The sequence below is a fragment of the Paroedura picta genome, chromosome 16 (assembly GCF_049243985.1).
Source record: "Paroedura picta isolate Pp20150507F chromosome 16, Ppicta_v3.0, whole genome shotgun sequence".
In the NCBI taxonomy this organism is placed as follows: Eukaryota; Metazoa; Chordata; class Lepidosauria; order Squamata; family Gekkonidae; genus Paroedura; species Paroedura picta.
The window spans coordinates 23124634-23144173 of NC_135384.1; the positions used below are offsets into that span (position 1 = coordinate 23124634).

At 48.4% G+C, this 19540-nt stretch overlaps 1 protein-coding gene across 5 annotated transcripts in view; it reads left to right on the forward strand.

Moving 5' to 3' along the window:
• The window catches only part of SKAP1 (src kinase associated phosphoprotein 1), a 351262-nt gene that overhangs the window by 247553 nt on the left and 84169 nt on the right, over positions 1 to 19540 (forward strand). For all 5 annotated transcript variants that reach the window (XM_077315028.1, XM_077315029.1, XM_077315030.1 and 2 more), the window contains exons 6-8: positions 12275 to 12355; positions 13644 to 13727; positions 18371 to 18495. In XM_077315028.1, coding sequence (XP_077171143.1) covers positions 12275 to 12355; positions 13644 to 13727; positions 18371 to 18495 — 290 coding nt within the window. The remainder of the gene's footprint in view (positions 1 to 12274; positions 12356 to 13643; positions 13728 to 18370; positions 18496 to 19540) is intronic.

The following is a 19540-nucleotide window of genomic DNA, read 5'->3' on the forward strand; positions in this document are numbered from 1 at the left end:
TAAGAAGTGAAGGGCTGCTTGGAAAGCTGCTTGCGGCTTCTCTATAGCTTTTATCTTTATTGCTCTGCAAAAGCTGGGAGGGCAGGAGATGACAGAGGTATCTCCCATCTGGCTTTTGACTTTCACAATCATCTTGCTTCCATTTTTCACAGAGAAGTCATTTTTTCCCTCTTCTATCATCCTTAGAAAGGCTTTTGTGTGTGTGTGTGTGTAAAATACCCCTACTTCTTTCAGTTGCACATTCAGCAGGTATAGAAGGTCCTCCCAACAAATGTATCGGTAAAATTTGGGGGGGGAGTGGGGGACAGTGGACTGGATCTCTAGCTTTTTTGTCAGTAGAAGAGGGAGGAGGGTCCGCTTTGGCCTGTACTATAAATTGTGAGACTCATGGGAACAAGGCTTCGATAACAATTGGATAAGATCACTTTGGGTTCCTTTCTGCACTAGCAGGAAAAGCCAGCAGGATACAACCCAGTACAGTCTTCCAAATCTGCATGCATTATCCAAAGTAAACTATAGTTGGAAAATCTGTTTTAATAGCACAACAGTATCTCACCGGAGAGCCAACTCAGTGTAATGGATAAGAGTGCCATCGTCTAATCTGAAGAACTGAGTTTGATTCCCAACTCCTCCTTCGCCTCCAGCCAGCTGGGTGCCTTTGGGCCACTCACAGTTCTCTCAGAGCTCTCTCAGCCCCACCTATCTCAGGGTGTCTGTTGTGGGGAGAGGAAGGGTAGGCGATTGTAAGTCGCTTTGAGATGCCTTTGAGTAGTAAAAAGTGGGGTACAAAAAAAGAGCTCTTCTACTTCACCACATTTGGGCAGGGGACATAATATACTAGCCTCTTCTCCCAAGTTTATATTCACTGACGTTGAATGACTTGCTTGTATCGCTATCCCAATCAGACGACAAATTTGTTGAAGGCCTTTTAGTAGCTCATGCTTGAACGACTTTGCATTTGTGACAGGTTCAAGACAGTGGCCTAGGATAGTAGTTCACAACTGGTACATGTATAGGGTTTCCAGGTACCTGTTGGCAACCAGCGGGGGGAGGGGGGTGGGTTACCAGTTCCAGGTTTGACGCATATATTTATCCAATCCGCTCTTGAAGCTGTCTGTGCTTCTAGCCACCACCACTTCCTGCAGCACTGAATTCCACGTGTTAATCACACTTGTATAAACATGAGAAGATGGCCACCTTCCAAATTGGGTAGGGCCAATAACTCCTGTTATTGGATTAGGGCAGAGAGCCAGTTTGGTGTAGTGGTTAGGAGTGCGGACTTCTAATCTGGCATGCCAGGTTCGATTCTGAGCTCTCCCACATGCAGCCAGCTGGGTGACCTTGGGCTCGCCACGGCACTGATAAAATTGTTCTGACCGGGCAGTGATATCAGCGCTCTCTCAGTCTCACCCACCCCACAGGGTGTTTGTTGTGGGGAGAGGAATGGGAAGGCGACTGTAAGCCGCTTTGAGCCTCCTTCGGGTAGGGAAAAGCAGCATATAAGAACCAACTCTTCTTCTTCTTCTTCTTCTTCTTCTTCTTCTTCTTCTTCTTCTTCTTCTTCTTCTTCTTCTTCTTCTTCTTCTTCTTCTTCTTCTTCTTCTTCTTCTTCTTCTGTTGCTAAGAGGATGTAGAACTAGAGCTCATTACATGAGGTAGTTTAGGATTAGCCATTTTTCTGAAAAATCCAATGGTCATTTTTTCAATACGGTCAATATGGACTGCCATTTATAATCTTGATGGCTAAAATCCATGCCAAATCATTTTGGGTAGGGATTTTTTTTCCTGCTAATACAGATGATTATCCTGAGCCTATCCTGTTTTATCTGGTATGCTGGTTTGCTCCCAGGAAGGGGAGCAAATAGTAACAAGATAAAGCAAACCATTTTTTGCAACTTAGGAAGGGAGACGAAAAAGCAACATCCGAGTGCACAGGCAAGGAAGATGTCTGTAGGTGCTCCGTCGCATTTGTTGAGATGCACATTCCTCTGTGCCTTTCAGTGTGTGTTCTGATCTACAGTTAACACAACTTCCCCATGCATATGCACGGACTTGCCATCTGTTTTTGCAAATGCTTTTTCAAGAAAGAACGAAAAATACCTCCCGTGCATACTGCTCAGTAAAGTATGAATATCGGATACACTCCACAGAGATGCTCTGTGAATTTAAACTTCTAAACGGCAACGTAGAAAACTCAGATAAAAAGGGGACAGCATCTACACATCCCCAGCTCTCTGAGTTCCATCCTAGAGAGTTCCAGATCTAGGTTAGCCCTTGTAGATGCATGTTTAACATCACCAGCAGTGATTTGGATAGGGCTTCCAACTTCAATTTGGGAAATTCTTGAAGACTTGAAGGCAGAGCCTGATTAGGGCAGAGTTTAGGGAGGGAAGGGGTCTCAGCAGGATATAATGCCATCAAGGCCACCCTCCAAAGCAGCCTTTTTCTTCAGGAAAGCTGATGTGTGTAGTCTAGAGATCAGTTGTAGTTCCAGGAGATCTCCATGTAGGTTTGCAAGCTCCAGGTTGGGAAATAGCTTGAGATTTGGGGGGCAGGATTTGGGCAGGAGAGGAACTTACAGGGGGTATAACACTGTAGCCCAGGGGTAGTCAATCTGCGGCCCTCCAGATGTCCATGGACTACAACTCCCATGAGCCCCTGCCAGAATTCGCTGGCAGGGGCTCATGGGAGTTGTAGTCCATGGACATCTGGAGGGCCACAGTTTGACTGCCCCTGCTGTAGCCTTTCCAAGCAGCCACTTTCTCTAGATGACCTGATCTTTGTTGTAATAGTGGGAGCTCTCCAGCCTCCATCTGGAGGCTGGCAACCCCATCTCTAGCCGACTCCCAGAGGATAGCAGCTCTCAATGCAGAGGACCATGCAGTGTCCTAATCCATACAAGGTGAGATTCTTGCTCCTGGCCTCTGCCAGAGCACCAAGTAAAGCCAGACATGTTTTTGTCTGCAGCCTTATTTCTTGGGGGGGGGGAGGGGAGAGAACCAAGGGGGAAGCCTCATGCTGGCAATGTTCCGATAGCAAATGAGATTAAATAAGCACGGCAGCTCACTGTCAGCTTGCTCACCTCCCTCCACAGCCCCCACCCCTGCAATTCAATTCAAGCACAAACAGTGCTGGGACCTCGCTGGGGCTGCCTCTGTCACCCCCGCTGAGGCATGGAATTTTTTAACATCTAAATAAAAGTTCCACTCTGGCATTTTTTATGTTTCTGCCAGCGGGATCGGAGAGCTGGCGTTGGGCACATTAATGTTAATATTCATACTGGCAGATTTCTCCCCGCTTACCAAGCCTGCGTTGGTAATTATAAATGCACGCTACACGATGACATTTAGATTTGCAGGCTTCAGCGCAAAGGGAGAGAGGGGTGGGGTGGGGGGGGCTTGGATTCAAGAAAGAGATACACTTACAGCGTTTGTCATTTATGCAAAGCTGGCCCTGATCGTGAGACAGAGCGAGGATGGCAAGAAGAGGGACAGATGTGGACTGGGGGCTAAAACTTGCTGCCCTGCGTATCTGAAGCTGGGATGGCTTCTGCTTCCAATGACACTCGGGGAATTTTGAGAACTTTTAGTGGTCTTTGTGGCTCAGTGCTAGAGCCTCTGCTTGGCATGCAGAAGGCCCGAAGTTCAATTCCTGGTATCTCCAATTAAAAGGACCAGGCGGGGGTGGCCAAACTGTGGCTCCCCAGATGTCCATGGACTACAATTATCATCATCATCATCAATAGTAATAGTAATAGTAATAGTAATAGTAATAGTAATAGTAATAGTAATAGTAATAGTAATAGTAATAGTAATAGTAATAGTAATAATAATAATATTTCTTACCTGCCACTCTCGGCATGCCGGCTTGTGGTGGGTTACAGCATAAACATTTCCGCTACAATAAAACCCAATTAAAACAAAATAGCATAGAACAAAGCCCCATCATGGCGGAAAAACAGTCCTTCCCCAGAACGGGACGCCTGCCACCAGGCAGCAGAGGGCTATGTCCGCAATTAACACCCAGGTGGTCAAAGGGTGGCTTACTACCTAATGGAGACCCACCAGATCTTCCTCCTTGACTGGCCTCAACCATAGACCTGGTGGAATAGCTCCATCTTGCAGGCCTTGCGGAAGGCCGACAGCTCCCTCAAGGCCCGTAGCTCTCCCAAGAGCTCATTCCACCAGGTATATGCTGGCAGGGGCTCATGGGAATTGTAGTCCATGGACATCTGGAGAGTCACTGTTTGGCCATCCCTGGTGATGGGATAGACTTCTGCCGGGGACCTTGGAGAGCTCCTGCCAGTCTGAGTAGATAGTGCGGACGACATTGACAGGCCAAGGGTCTGATTTAATATAATGTCATATGCTGTTGACATCAGCCCCCTTTTCTGGCCACCAGTGGCTGCTGTGCCACCCCCCCCCCCCCACTTTCAAGACTTTGGTTGCAATCCAGCTAAGTTTCATTCTGCATATGTGTATCCTTGGAATTAGAGTCCATATTGCCCTGAGAGGTCCAATAATCAGAAGTTAGTAGAGTCTGGCTTTCCCAATACTGCATAATTGCTCCATTCCACATTCCCCTCCACACGCCCAAACCTGCTGTAATCTGCTGCTGGAGAAAACCAACAGGACATGTTCAGGACCATGCTAGTGCCACACAGAAGCATGCCAGAAGCATCCACGTGGCACCATACATCCCATCAGCTCTTCTGCCTGCAGTTCTCCGGGTCTGGACCGAAGAGTCTAGTTTTGAACCCGGATCTCATTCTTCCCCCTGGCTTGTGCAGGCCTTTCTCAAAGTGATGAGAACAATGGAAGAGCTTCATCTCAGGCAGGGATGCTCCAGATTTAGCCATTCGAGGCCAACGCTCATTTCAATTTCCTTATTGCTGCAGCGCTGCTCTGGAACACATGAAGTAATAAGAACAGAAATCCTTTGGGTATTTGGGGAGTGGCTTAGCTCGTCCCAAATCAGCTAGGATTGTGAGAAAAGGATCATTTCGACCAACTGGTCCACCTCCTGCCCTCCTTGTCCCTAGACCCTGGCTAGAAATCTCCTCCAGCCCATCTCTCTCTTTCATCCTTTCCACCCTTTGATCCATGCACCTTTCTTAATTTCGGCGTCAGCTAGCTCTGTTCTTTTTAGCGCACTGCTTTTTATTACAGAGAAGGAGTATATAGAGTGGTTGGAGCGAATCACACCGGGAAGAAGGAAAGCAGCTCACAATCACATTCCCTTTGTCTCCCCACAACAGGCACCTTGTGAGGCAGGTGACTGGGCCAAGGTCACCCAGCGGGCTTCATGGGGGGCAGGGGGGAATCAACCCCAGTTCTCCAGATCAGAGTCCACCTGTCTTAACCATTACAACATGCTGAATAAGATCCAGGTTTGAATTCCCACTCAGGCTTGTTAGATTTTTATTCCTCTCTCCCTTCTCATCATGGCGTTCAAGGTGGTTCAACTCACTCCCGTCACTTTGGCTTCAGAACAACTGGGCCCATTCTGCACACGTAGGATAATGCACTTTCAATGCGCTTTGGCAGCTGGATTTTCCTGTGCAGAACAGGAAAATCTACTTCTAAAGTGCATTGAAAGTGCATTATCTATTGTGTGCAGAATATGCCCAGGTTAAGCTGAGAGATACTAACCAGCCCAAGATCACCTTGTTTGCTTCTAAACTGGGAGGAGATTTTAATCTGGGATTCTCCGTACTGGATCCTGCATTCTAGCCTTTATACTAGGATGACTTATTTTGGGCCCTTCATGTCCCATTTCATTGGCAGAATTGAAGTTTGCAAAGAAAAGAGGAGCATTGAGCGGTTTAAAAGGATAAAATAGTTTTATTAAGAAGAGAAACAACTTTGCATAGGAAGGGAAAGGAGAGAGAACTAATTAGCTAGCTAGTTAACTGCATTCAGGACACTGATCATTTGAAAAATTCCAGGAAGTTCCTAAGTTAACTATGCTAAATCCACATGTCCTCTGATGCCCCCTGTGGGTTATTTTTCATGCCCTTTTGAATCCTGCATGCAACAGATCTTGCTTATTCCAACACGTTTCTCTGCCTAAACTATCTCACAGGCTTGTTATGAAGATCAGACAGATGTATTCTGTCTTGTGGTCCTTGAAGGAGGGCAGGATAAAACGTATAACGGAAAAGAAAAAAAACACCCTGTTCTATATTTCCCCTTCTCATGGCTGCTGCAAGACTTCAATGCCTTCTTTTCATTCATTTTTCTAGTTTTATGCTTTCTTGCATGCCTACCACCTATACTACTGCCCAACTAGTTTGGTGTAGTGGCTAGGAGTGCGGATTTCTAATCTGGCATGTTGGGTTTGATTCTGCACTCCCCCACATGCAGCCATCTGGGTGACCTTGGGCTCAACACGGCACTGATAAAACTGTTCTGACTGAGCAGTGATATCCGGGCTCTCTCAGCCTCACCCACCTCACAGGGTGTCTGTTGTGGGAAGAGGAATGGAAAGGCGACTGTAAGCCCCTTTGAGCCTCCTTTGGGTAGAGAAAAGTGGCATATAAGAACCAACTCTTCTTCTTCTCTTCTTTCGCTTCCCAACTCCTTTGATGAGGATTTCCCTAGCCAAACTGACCTTTACTTCCCTCACAGACCCTGCATCAGTGTCCTCTTTGCTAAAACCTCAGATCAACTGGAATGTTCATAAGCATTCCATGACATCACAGGAGTGTCGCAAGTGGCAAGGAAGAAGCTCAAAGCCAAAAGGATAGCTCTAGCCTGTCAGAGGAGAAGCCATGACCGGAAGAGAAGCTCCCCCATCATCTCATGCCCATAGTGGGGGCTCGAGCCAGTCTAGCCTCTCCAATTCCCCTTGTAAAGGAGACTTACTAAGCAAAAAGGCACAGGTCTGCACATCTGGATTCTCCCTGCTGCGGTGCAAGATTTCAGGGAGGAGAGAACAGATGTTTCCTGGGACTCTTCAAGCCCATTACAGAAAGTGGGTTACTGCTCGCATGGTTGGAGGGGGAAAACCCAGTGCTGGAAATAGGTTTGGAAAAGGTCTTTCTCACGTGGGGAGAAAATACAAGCCCTGTTCTCCCCTAATAAAGAGCCAAGCACAAAACTGGAGGGGGTGGAATTCTGCTTCTGCACAAATGAACTCTTATGTTTGGCTGCTGCAGTTATGCCTCACGCTCACCCCGAGACACATTTGCGAGGATTTATGGCCACCCCCAGAGTTTTGCAGAGTCATAAAACTCTAAAATGAAAATAGTCCTGTGAAGGAAGAAAGGGAGCAGGGAAGGGAAAATTTGACAACATGGATGAATTGACATGTTAAGAGAGAGCCGCTTAGCAAAACAAGAAGGAGCCCCATCTGGTGGGGGGTGGATTCGTACTTAAAAAGCTGCTGAACGTGGCCACTGGGGAGGTGATCGGTAGCATTTTTAGACATTCAAGGGGGGCAGTTCAGTGTAAACTTACTAAGACCTGGAAGAGAGCCAAGGCTTCCACAGGCGTTCAGCGTGTGTGCTATCAGCATGTTCTGAGGCCAGGATTCCCAACTCCCTAGGAGTCGGATTCCCTGGAGCTCTCTTGTTATCCTGATGTGATCTTGGCTGAGTTTGAAAGCATTGTGAGATCGCTTTAGTTTTAACACATCTCGGGCCCAGGGCTTTGTCATCACCCTTGTGTGCTCTCCCACTGGTGCAATGTGAGACAGAGAGATGCCCAGGCGTGCAGCTGTTGCTACATTCTACTTTGTGAGGTCTATTGAATGAATGAATGAATGAATGAATGAATGAATGAATGAATGAATGAATGAATGAATGAATGAATGAATGAATGAATGAATGAATGCTAGTCAAACATAGACAACAATGCAGGTATAAAGTGCCAGTCTTCAAAGCAGCAGCCTCAGGCCTTTTCTACAGTGGTGTTTCCCTTCACTTTCACAGTTCATTCCCATTGGGCTTCCCCTCACCACCACCACCTTCTGCTTTTCACCTTGCTTTCTAAGGGGACATGCATTGGATTTTCCCCCTTCTGCATTGATTTTCCACTTCCCAGCATTCAGTTTGCACTCTGTTTGCTGTGTCTGTTTGCCACCAATTACAACGCAGCAGTTGTCTCATGGAATGAAAGTTTCCACCCCCACCCAGCCCTGAAATTATTTTTTTGAAAAGGCACCCCCCTTTCCCAGCTCATTCCCCAACTCCAGAAAACAGAAAAGGGGTTGTGTGTTGCCTGCCTGATCCCCAAAAGACTGTGGACACTTTAAAGAAGATTTTATTTCACCTTTGACAATGTAGGTTTGTGGAACGTGCCATTAAAAAAAAATTACTCAGATCAGGAAATGGAGAGGGAAGGGCAGGTGTGAGAACGGGACAAAGCTGCTGAGACTATTGTGTGTTTTCCCTTCCATACAGTCTTATCCCTGGTTGCTCACTAGTTGCTCACCGATGGTACACATGATTTAGGGTGGTGAATCCAGTATTGTCGATTCCCCGAATCGCAATTGAAAAATGGCCAAATCTTGACTCAGCTACTGTACAGCCTTGGGATGCAGGTGATGTGATGTGGAGGGGGTTCTGGTTTTTTTTTTTTTTTAGTGCAAATTGCAGGCACAGAATTGAAATTAAAAGATTACCAGTTTGACTTCTCCAATAAATGAAAGTAAGCCATGAGTGCAGAAGGGCCTCAGTTTCTCCCAAAATCACACCAGTCCACACTACTAACCACTATACCAGCCACTTTGGCGTAGTGGTTAGGAGTCCGGATTTCTAATCTGGAATGCCGGGTTCGATTCTGCGCTCCCCCACATGCAACCAGCTGGGTGACCTTGGGCTCGCCATGGCACTGATAAAACTGTTCTGACCAAGCAGGAATATTAGGGCTCTCTCAGCCTCACCCACCCCACAGGGTGTCTGTTGTGGGGAGAGGAAAGGGAAGGCGATTGGAAGCCGCTTTGAGACTTCTTCGGGTAGAGAAAAGCAGCACATAAGAACCAACTCTTCTTCTTCTTCTTCTTCTTCTTCTTCTTCTTCTTCTTCTTCTTCTTCTTCTTCTTGGGTGGGAAGGTGTCATATTTGTAAATGCAAATTCTTTATTCCAGTTTTCTACATATGTGAATCGTTTTACATGATGGAAACATTCAAAAATATGCTCCTTTGTAGGGTGCCATGGGCCTTGCTGTGGTTCTTCCTCCTTCCCGAAACCCCATGGTCTATCCCCAAAATCTCCAAGAATTTTCCAACCCAAATCTGGCCACCTTAATTATCACACTCATTCCAAACTTTGGTACATGTGAACGTGTATCCAAAGCAAACCTGGGTTTCCATTGACAGGTAGCGAAAATTTGAAAATGCATTCATTGCCCTGGGCACACAAAATGGCCATTGTTTTGGCACATGAGGTAGGAAATGTCTGTGTCTGTCAAGATCTAAGCTTCTCAACTCACTCTCCCTCATCCTCGGTTAAGTCATGATACATATAATGCCGTGCTTGTGTTCTGTGGTGAGCAGAGCTCCAAATTCCACCCAGAAACACAGCAGGGTTGAATCCACCCACTTCCCCTGTACAAACAACATGGTACATTTTTTGACAAGTTGGATATGGCTTTCTCTGCAGCTACACAGAATGGTGGCTGTTGGGAATGTTTTCAAAATCAGCAAGAGCCTGATTTGGCTCATGATCAGGGTGCAGGCGGGGGACATATCCCTGCCTCCCCTAAGCTGAATTGTCCCTGGGGGAAGTTATTTTCTCCGTTTTGGAGTTGCATTCTGGCCTTAGGGTGGAGCGTTTCTCCAGCAGATGGAACTTCCCACCTGGCACAGGCTCCCTAAGTAGAAGCGTGAGGTGGTCAGATCCAACTCGGTGATTCGTACAAGACGGAAGGAAGCCAACAGCAAAGGAGTATGGCTGAAACACCCTAGAATCCTTTGGCAATGTAAAGTATCATCGCTTCAGAATTAAAAAACTCTTTAACAAATAATCTCTCAATATTTTGACTGTAGACAAGCTCTTAGTAAAATTCAACAGACTTCTTTTGAGAGCAGGAAACTTTAAACGCAAAACCATGGCAGGAGTCCAAAGCCAAATCCAAACTGAAATTAATGGGTTCCTTGTTCCCAGCTCAGCAGAAATAGGCTGGCCAGGCCCTCCCTGCCTATCAGCAAGAGATGGAGAAGTACCGTTGCCAGATCCAGGGTGGAAAACTGGAGCTTTGGGGGAAGAACCTGGGAAGAACAGGGACCCCTGTGGGCTACAGTGCCTAGAGCAGGGATCCTCAACCTGTGGTCCTCCAGATGTTCATGGACTACAATTCCCATGAGCCCCTGCCCTAGAGTCCACCCTCCAACGCATCTATTTCCTCTAGGGGAACTGATCTCTGTAGTCTGGAGATGAGCTGTAATCTGGGGGATCCCCAAGGCAGGCATCCCTAAGAGGAAAGGGAAGGGAAAGGGCAATTGCCAGGCTGGGTGGTTGGGGTCACCATGATTGTCAACATGTTGTTGGTTCTTCCAGCTGTAGAAGCCACCCAACTAGTTGCTTCAGGAGAATGTCAATCAGGCAGGGTTGCATGGGATTTGGAGATGATCCAGCTAGGCCTCTGCATTCTTTGCACCTTTCGGCTCACGCCAAGCAACAGTGGGCAGCAGCAAAATGTTCCAGGCCAGCCTGGCTGATGTTCCCCCACAGATTTCTCCAGGTTGGGACCTTTTGGTTTCCCCATTCCTCCCCGCTGAGAAATGGAAAGAATTAATTGACTCTGCGTTTCCAGCTCCCAGCTAATTAAAAAGAAATACAAGCAGAGTAGGCGAAAGGTTATGTAAATGTCTGGGAGACGGTGTAAATCTCTGGCTGAGGCAGACCGGAGATCGATGCGCAGGGCCGAGTCTGATGTGTCGCGATGTGTGTTAAATGTATCCGTGGTGTGCGAAGCTTCCAATTATGAAGGGAGGCAGCGTACGCTTCATGGATGGGTCTAAAACTCAATGCCAGGCTGTTGCCAAGATTCTGTTCTTTCCTTTTACATTTCCTTCCCTGTTACATTTTAAGCTCCTTTCATCCAGTTAAGGAGTCTTTATTTCTTTTTATTTATTTATTGGGATTTAGAAACCACCCTCTCTGCTAGGGCAGACTCACGGCAGTGAACAACCTATAACCAACAGTATATTCAAATCACAATCTAAAAACGATTGTAAAGACATTCTAAACATTCTGCCCAGAGGTGTAAAACCAGAACCCAGGGAGGGGTGCAATACAGGAGGGAGGCCAACTGGATGCTGAGATTTTGATATTTTACTGGCCTCAACCATAGCCCTGGTGGAAGAGCTCTGCTTTGCAGGCCCTGCTGAATTCAGTAAGCTCCAACAGGACCCTGGTGTTTTCTAGGAGCTTGTTCTACCAGGCAGGAGTCAGGTCCAGCCGAATTTCTCTGGGGCTGGGGACTCCTAGCCTGCAAGGCTCTGTAAGAAAATTATGGCAGAGAGATACTTGACCACTGCTGGGGTAGTCCTTGGATCTCCACCCACCAATGGATAGGCGACCCACCAAGGAGTAGGGGGTCGTTTGTTTAAAATAAGGGCAATTCATAACCCATTATAAAGCCTACATTCTCTCAACTTCTCAACACCCTACTTGGTATATGTGAAGTAATAAAAGGGGAAGTGCCTCTAAAAATGTACTGTTCCTTTTTTCTTTACCACTGGGAAACCAAATGTGGATCCCAAATCTCTGGGATCAGAGAGAAGGGTAAGTAAGCGGGAACTCCAGTGGCCCATATTTAAAGAGCAGTTGTGCTGGTCCCTCAAAGTGTGGGACGGTTTGCTGGAGCACCTTTCATGTGAATAGCGTTTGAAACCAGACTGATGCTGCTGGAGAAATGATATTGCTGGTGCTTGTGGAATTAATGAGCAGTAGGCCTAGAACTGATAATGGAAAGTTCCCACACGTGTTAAGGATTGGAATTCACTGCCACCAGAAGTGGTGGCAGCTACAAGCACAGACAGCTTCAAGAGGGGGTTGGAGACACATCTGGAGCAGAGGTGCACCAGTGGCTATTGGCCACAAGGTATAGGTGGGACACTGTCTAGCCTGATCCAGCATGTCTTATGTCCGGGGCAGTGATGCTTTGTATTCTGGGGCCAGAGTTGCAACAGTGGGAGGGCTCTGGAGTTCTGGCCCTGCTGGTGGACCTCCTGAAGGCACCTGGACTTTGGCCACTGTGTGTGACACAGTGTTGGACTGAAAAAGAGTTGACCTTCAAATATGTAATCCAAAATTATTCTATTTAGGTGCTGAGAATAGCTGTCCAAAAGCCACTCAGGAGCTGGGACTTGTTCTGAAACAAGGATACTTGGAAAAGAAATCCAGAGGTAGTTATCCTCCTTACCAACCTTTGTCGTAACCAGTATTGATCTGTCAGTTCACATCCCATCCCTGTGTTGTCCTTGTGCCCTAATTTGCAAACCCCTTGGCCAGGGACTCTGGGTTCCGTCTCATGCTGCACTTTGAATACTGGTAGAAATACCCAATACCAAATACTGTACAAAGATGCTCTGTTTCCATTGCTGTTCCTTTTTAAACTCTTGGAAATAGAGCCGTGATTCTTGATAGATAGACATGGAGGAGAGAGGGGCTCTGGCTCTCTGGTGGAACATCTGCTTGGCCTGCAGAAGGTCCCAGGTCTGGTCCTCAACATTTCCAGGTTAAAAAGACCAAGCAGTGGACAATGTGAAAGACCTTCGCCTGAGACCTGGAGAACTTCTGCTAGTCTGAGTAGACCATACTAACCTTGAAGGATCAATGGTCCCATTCAGAATAAGGCAGATTCATGTATTGTTGAAGGCTTTCGTGGCCGCAGTCAGCTGGTTGTGTGTTTTTTGGGCTATGCCTAGTAGTCTGGTAGTTTTAATCCCTGATACATCACCGGGCACAGTGACTGGCAAAACCACAGCCACACAGGCCAGAAAACCCACCACCACCACCAGCTTCATGTTTTTGTAATTTATTTAAAAGTGGTAAGTTGCAAATAATAGATCCCTCATGTACAGCTGGTGCATAGGGTTACCAGCTCTGAACTGGGAAATACCTGATGATTTTAGGAGGTTTGGGGAAGAGAAGGACTTCAATGGGGTATGATACCATAGAGTCCACCTTCCAAAGCACCATTTTCCCCAGGTGAATGGATATTGTTCACCTGGAGAGCAATTGTAATAGCAGGGAATCTCCAGGCATCATCTGGGGGTTGGCAACTGAGGTTACCAGCTCCAGTTTTGAAAATACCTGGAGTCTCAGGTCAAGGTCTTACACCTCACCCACTACCTGATCCTTTTTAACTGGACATGATGATTGAACCTGAGAACTTCTGTATGCCAAGCCGTGATGCAGGACCTCTTTGTGATGTCCTTCAGAACCAGATTATTCCATGAGAAGCCTCCAGAGTGTTTATGGGACGGCTGAGATGGCTGGGCACTTGCAGCCCCTTGTGCACAGCTGGCACAGATGAAACACCTGGAAAGGGCGTTAAACAAGAAAGCACTTTCCTTTATGGGGGGACTCATGGCTTGGGAAACCCGTTGGGGGTGTAGAATTGCTGCTTCTTTCCTGGTTGTTGCCCAACCACGTTGTAATGCTCTTTCTCCTCTCTTTTTTTCTTCACAGACCCCAAAATCTTTGGCTCAGAATGGCAGAAGCGGTGGTGTGTCCTCACCCAGACAGCCTTCTCCTACTATGCAAATGAAAAAAGTATGTTGCCTTCCCCAATGTCTCTCACATACACACACATCCATGCCTTGTGTGTTTTCAGCATGTCCCCTGGCCGCTTTAAGAAGGGAGGAGGATTCTGTTGATGATCCAAAGTGTCAGGAGTGTAGAATGGTCTGGGCAGGGACAGGATTGTAAGGCATCAGAGGCTTAGCTGGACCAGCCTGCAATGACAAAAGCTGCTTCCACCTGAGCACCTGAAAAGTTACCCCTGCTGCCCGAAATCTGGCAGCAATGGCAGCCACACACCATGTCCCTGTGTTGCCAGAGCATTCTGCTTTCCTTCCATTGCATTGACACAGAAGCGCCATCTTGACAGCCAGTGCTCCTCCTCCAATCATCCAGCACCGTCCTCCAGATGAGCCATGGTGTAAAGTTACACTGCAGTTCAGCTGGGCGAAGGGGGCGGGTTGGGTAGCCTGTTCAAGGGATTAAAGAAGGAGTTTGGAACACCCAGGTGGAGTTCTCGTCCCTTCCCCCTGTTGGCTGCCGACCTGCGGGATATTCCACCTTCAGCAAGTTTTCCAGGTCCCGCACTCGAGGGGAATTGGGCAGCAGGAGGGTTAGGGCTGCCAGATCCTGTTTGGCAAACTCTTTGAGATTTGGGGCTGGAGCCTAAGAAGGATCAGGAGCCCAGTAGGGTCTACATTCCACCTACCAAAGGATCCAGTTTCTCCAGGGAAACAGGCCTCTCTAGTCTGGAGATGAGCTGTAATATCAGGGCATTCCCCAGGTCCCACCTGGAGGCTGGCATCCCTAACCTGCAGTCCCTGAGGTGGTCCACCTTCGAATTGAAGCAGAGGTTATATTTCCTCTGATCTGGTTCCAAGCAGAAAGCCTCAGGAGGCCTGAGGGTCAGGTTCCAAATATGTACGACCAGGTTATGCTGCCCTCCGTTCAACACTCTGGGAGAAAGTGGCTGCAAAATATTGCCGTGGTCCACCACTGCTTTTTTAGGGACCCCTGGGATTCCTTCTCACCGTCACTGCCACCCTTTTGCCATATTCCCATGGAGCTTCTTAACCAAGCAGAGATTTGAACCTGGGTCCCCACATCCACGGGCAGCATTTCAACCTCAGCACCACGCTGGCTGCCCCGGACAAGTGCCATACAGCCTGTGAGGAGGCTGGGGAAGCTGCCTTTCGGATGCAGCCGTGGGAAGGAAGGCCACAGCCGGATTGCCTCCTAACGCCCCTGTCAGTGAAGAACGAGGGAAAGGAGAAATACGGACACAAGGCCCTGTGTAAATAAAGTATGGCCCATTTTTTCCTCCCGTTAGTTGTCAGACGGGCTTTAACCCTCCCCTAAGTGACCATATATAATCCATGTGTCGGGGTGTATAAATATTTTCCAGTTATGCTCCATCAGATGCATATAAACAGGAAGCTAATACTTCCAACTGAATTTGGCGTGCTGAGATAGATGGGCCGCGATTATACAGTGACTCCCATCCGGAGCGTTTGAATGCAAAGCACGTCTTGGAAAAATATGTACAAGGAGGGACAACCGGCAGGGGAGGGGACTTTAGGGCTGGGGGACAGGGCATCTCTTTCCACCATTCAAGGGATGATGGACGTTGGAGCCGAGCAGGGGGCACTGCTTTTGGTTACCATTTGTGTACTGTATTTACTCGAAAGGAAGACAAGACTGAACATCAGATAACCCCCTTAAATTAATGGGCACACCCATAGAACTTTATCACACAATATAATACTGACTTGTACGCAAATGTAAGACTGCCCCTCTTTTCTGGGATGGCGTGCCTGTGCGGGGAAAAAACAAGTTCTGCATTTGAGCACTGACCATATTCCAGCGGCCAGCACCCTGCAATCTCTCGGAGTAACCGCCATGGGGATTTTCTCCAGACTTGGCCTGGGAATTCCCCCAGAAACTCAGTTCCCACACTCGAGGGGAGCCATTTTGGGTTTATTTATTTAGCCTTAAATTTATATCCCGCCACTCATGACAGTGTTGCCTCGTGGTGGCTTACAATATAAAACACCATCACAAATCCCCATAAAACCCATTAAAACCCCTAAAAATACAATATTGTTACCAACAATTGATGATGTGTGCAATATCCCAATGGCAGTGTAACTTTAATGGCCCCAAAACCCAACTTGGTTGTTCCATCCTGGCTGATGGCATGGCCTCACGGGTGTAACACCAATATAAACCCGCCAGTTGACGTAGGGCAGCATAGGGCGGGACCCACTGATCTTAATCCCGGTTACCCCCCCCTCTCCTCGGCCTCAACCATACCCCTGGCGGAAGAGCTCCATCTTACAGGCCCTGCAGAACCTGGATAGTTCCACCAGGGCTCTTAGCTCTTCCGGTTGTGGCTCTGTTGCAAGGAAAGAATGAAGCCAAGCCCTCTGCCCCACTGCTTGCCTGGTTCGACAGAGCCCCAGTGAACCGTGACTTACCCCCCACGGGAGAAACGTGCGTTGCCATCAGTATGTGGACCAGCAAGGCACCAAGTGGTTTCTGAGGTCTGTTTCAGGTCAGAAAAATGGTATGGGGGGGAGAGGAGGCTGAATCTCCTGTCCTCACCTGCTGCGGTCCTGATCCGAATGCAGTCCACACATGCTTGGGATTTCAGTTCCAGGCTCAGCACTCCAGGCTCCTCTCTGAAAGTTCTCAAGGTGACCTGGGAGAGTCCAAGAACCAGCGTGATCTTCGGTGGCCAAGCTCGCCTGATCTGGTCAAATCTCAGAAGCTAAGCAGGGTCGATCCTTGTTAGTATTTGGACGGGAGACCACCAAGAAATACTGGGGTGGCTACTCAGAGGCAGGGGATGGCAAGCCACCTCTGAGCATCCCTTGCATTGAAAAGCCCACGGGGTCAGCATAAGTGACCCTTTCCACCACCGGGATCCCGGGGGGCCACCAAGGGCAGACAGCAGATGTAGCCCCCAGTCACGGCAGCGTCATCCCTTTAGAAGCATCGCCCAGGTGGGGACAGAAATCCTGCCCGTCTCCTGTCAACTTAGTCAGTGTGATCCTGCAGAACGCCAGTTTCCTTTTACCCAATCTTACAGCTTATCGGAAAGCCAACACGCAATTCAGAACTGCCGTGGGAGAGAGCTTTGCATCGCTTCAAGGGGCAGCTCCTGCCACATGGTGAGCTTCTCCCCTGCAGTGGCACAACATCCACGGATCAGACATTTTCTCTGTGCTGTTGAACCCCCCCCCCCGGGAGGGGGAGGGCTGTTTGCAGTGGAAGAAATCTGCGTGGGAAGCAGCCGTGCACAGACATCTCAGTGGGCGCCAACCGCTGCCACACGAAGCCGTTTGCTTCTGCCTCTGTGCAGCAAGAGTTCCGCCGTGCCCCTGCATTCTGCCATTATTATTAATAACCACGTTTGCACTTAACATAGTGTACCTTTCATTTGTTCATATTACTCCACTTACAGGCACCTTTTTCAATCACCGGGAAAATGACTCCCCGTTTTGTAGAACATCGACGGACACTGGTAGCTAGCCGTGTTTTGTTTTGTTCTGTTTTGAAGGGCTGTTTGTGTTTTGCTGGGCACCCGAGTATCTCCCGCTAGGAGAAAAATAGCTTGTTAAAAAGTGCAAAACAAAGGCACTGGAGGGTTCACCTCCCCACTTCCCAAGCCCTGCGATGTACTTTAAGCGGCAGTTTAAGAGCAAGGTAGAGAGAAGTGGGATATAAAACAAAATCAACTCTTCTCGCTAATGCTCTAGTTTCTCTTTTTTTCTTATTTATTCATTTCATTTATAGCCCGCCACTTCCATGCAGTGGCTTGTTGTGGGTAACAATCCAGATAAAACCCAGTATATAATCTCTTTAAAAGGTAAAGGTATCCCCTGTGCAAGCACCGAGTCATGTCTGACCCTTAGGGTGACGCCCTCCAGCGTTTTCTTGGCAGACTCAATACGGGGTGGTTTGCCAGTGCCTTCCCCAGTCATTCCCGTTTACCCCCCAGCAAGCTGGGTACTCATTTTACCGACCTCGAAAGGATGGAAGGCTGAGTCAACCTTGAGCCGGCTGCTGGGATCGAACTCCCAGCCTCATGGGCAGAGCTTTCAGACAGCATGTCACTGCCTTACCACTCTGCGCCACAAGAGGCTCTTAGATAATCTCTTTCAAATCCCTTAAAATAAACCAATCAACTCACCCATAGAGGCAACAGTCACCCTCCCACCCCACGGGCTTCGGGCTGGTGCCTCAGGACATACGGGAGGTCTGATGACCTTCAGATCGCATCAGTCTTTTACTAAAGATACTTCTGATTCTACTAACTAGCCAACTCCCTTTAACTTCCCAGATCTGATGAGATCCGTCTAGCCTTTGCCAGCCAGGTCTGGGCACCATTTTCCTTAGCAGTGGGATATGAACGCAGGTTGCAGCGAGACTGAACTGGTTGAGAGTCTGCTTGAGTATAGTCTTGTATTTAATGCACTCAGCAAAGACCAAGGGGGTGGGAATTCACTAGAACCGGGTTGTCTGCAAGGTTTGAGGGCAGAAGAATGGGCAGGTCAGCCCATTTCCCTTTGCATCCCGTGCATTACCTGTTCCAAAATCTGCAGCGGCCAGCAAGGAAGCTGTTTGGAACCCCAGTGGGGCCTGTCCTTACTCACCCTTCCCGTCTTGTGCAGGCAAGCAACCCAAAGGCCGGTTCCCCATCGAGAACTACCGGGCCCGGCTGGCTTCCTACCTGCGCAAGGATGCCCGGCGAGGTTGCTGTTTTGAACTGATGTGTCCGGGCAAGCGCACCTACGAGGTAGGTTTGGCAGACGTGGAGGGCAACCGGCCTGCCGGGATATCGTGGAAGAAAGGATGAAAACCACCCAAACATCCCCTTTCCCCTTCGAGCTGTAACAATGAAAGGGAGAGGAGTGCAGGGTTTAGTTCAGTTCGCCGATTTTTTCAGGGTTTAGCCAATTGGCTGATTTATTCTCTATGACTTTCCTCTCTGAGATGCAGGATTCCTTGGTCCTTACAGCTTCTGGGAAAAGCTTGCTGTGTGAACTGGCAGCCTTGCAGGTGGATAGAGGAGAGGAACCGACACATCTAGGGTGGTGCGCTCCGGCATGATTTGGCGAGGCGGCCAGCACCGCAGCGTGGAGGGGAGGGGCAGCACGCCAGCCAGCACGCCAGCCATCACCCGCATGCAGGCACAGAGCTCTGCGCCTGCATGCGGGCTCTGGCTGGCACACTGCTGCCACCCTTCCCCTCTGTCCCACAGCACTGGCCGCCTCGGCTTCAGTGCTCACCGAAGTGGCCAAAGCGCGCCAGAGCATGCAACCCTAATCTGGACTGTGAGAGAGAGAAAGAAAGGGTTAAAATTATACCCAGTCCTCATGATTAGACTGTGGGAAGTGAAAGCACCCCAGAACCTCACCCCATCTCCAGCCCACCTGATTTACTGCCATTTGCGTCCTCTGTGATTCCTTAGTAGCATTGCTTCAGCACAGTTCAGCATCCCAAGGAACTTAGTTTTCATTTGAAAAAACTCAAGTTCCTAGCCCAGGGCTAGTCAAACTGCGGCCCTCCAGATGTCCGTGGACTACAATTCCCAGGAGCCCCTGCCAGCATTTGCTGGCAGGGGCTCCTGGGAATTGTAGTCCACGGACATCTGGAGGGCCGCAGTTTGACTACCCCTGTTCTAGCCCTTCAGATTATGAAGATATTGCTCTGCATAGCTCTTTGTTGCTATATCATATTACTTAGAGGTGCTCTGATCTTTGCAGCTACTGTCAGTCAGAGAGTTTATTGTTATGGTCCTCAACCAGTACACTGCAGGTACGCTTCATTGCACAAGTCAC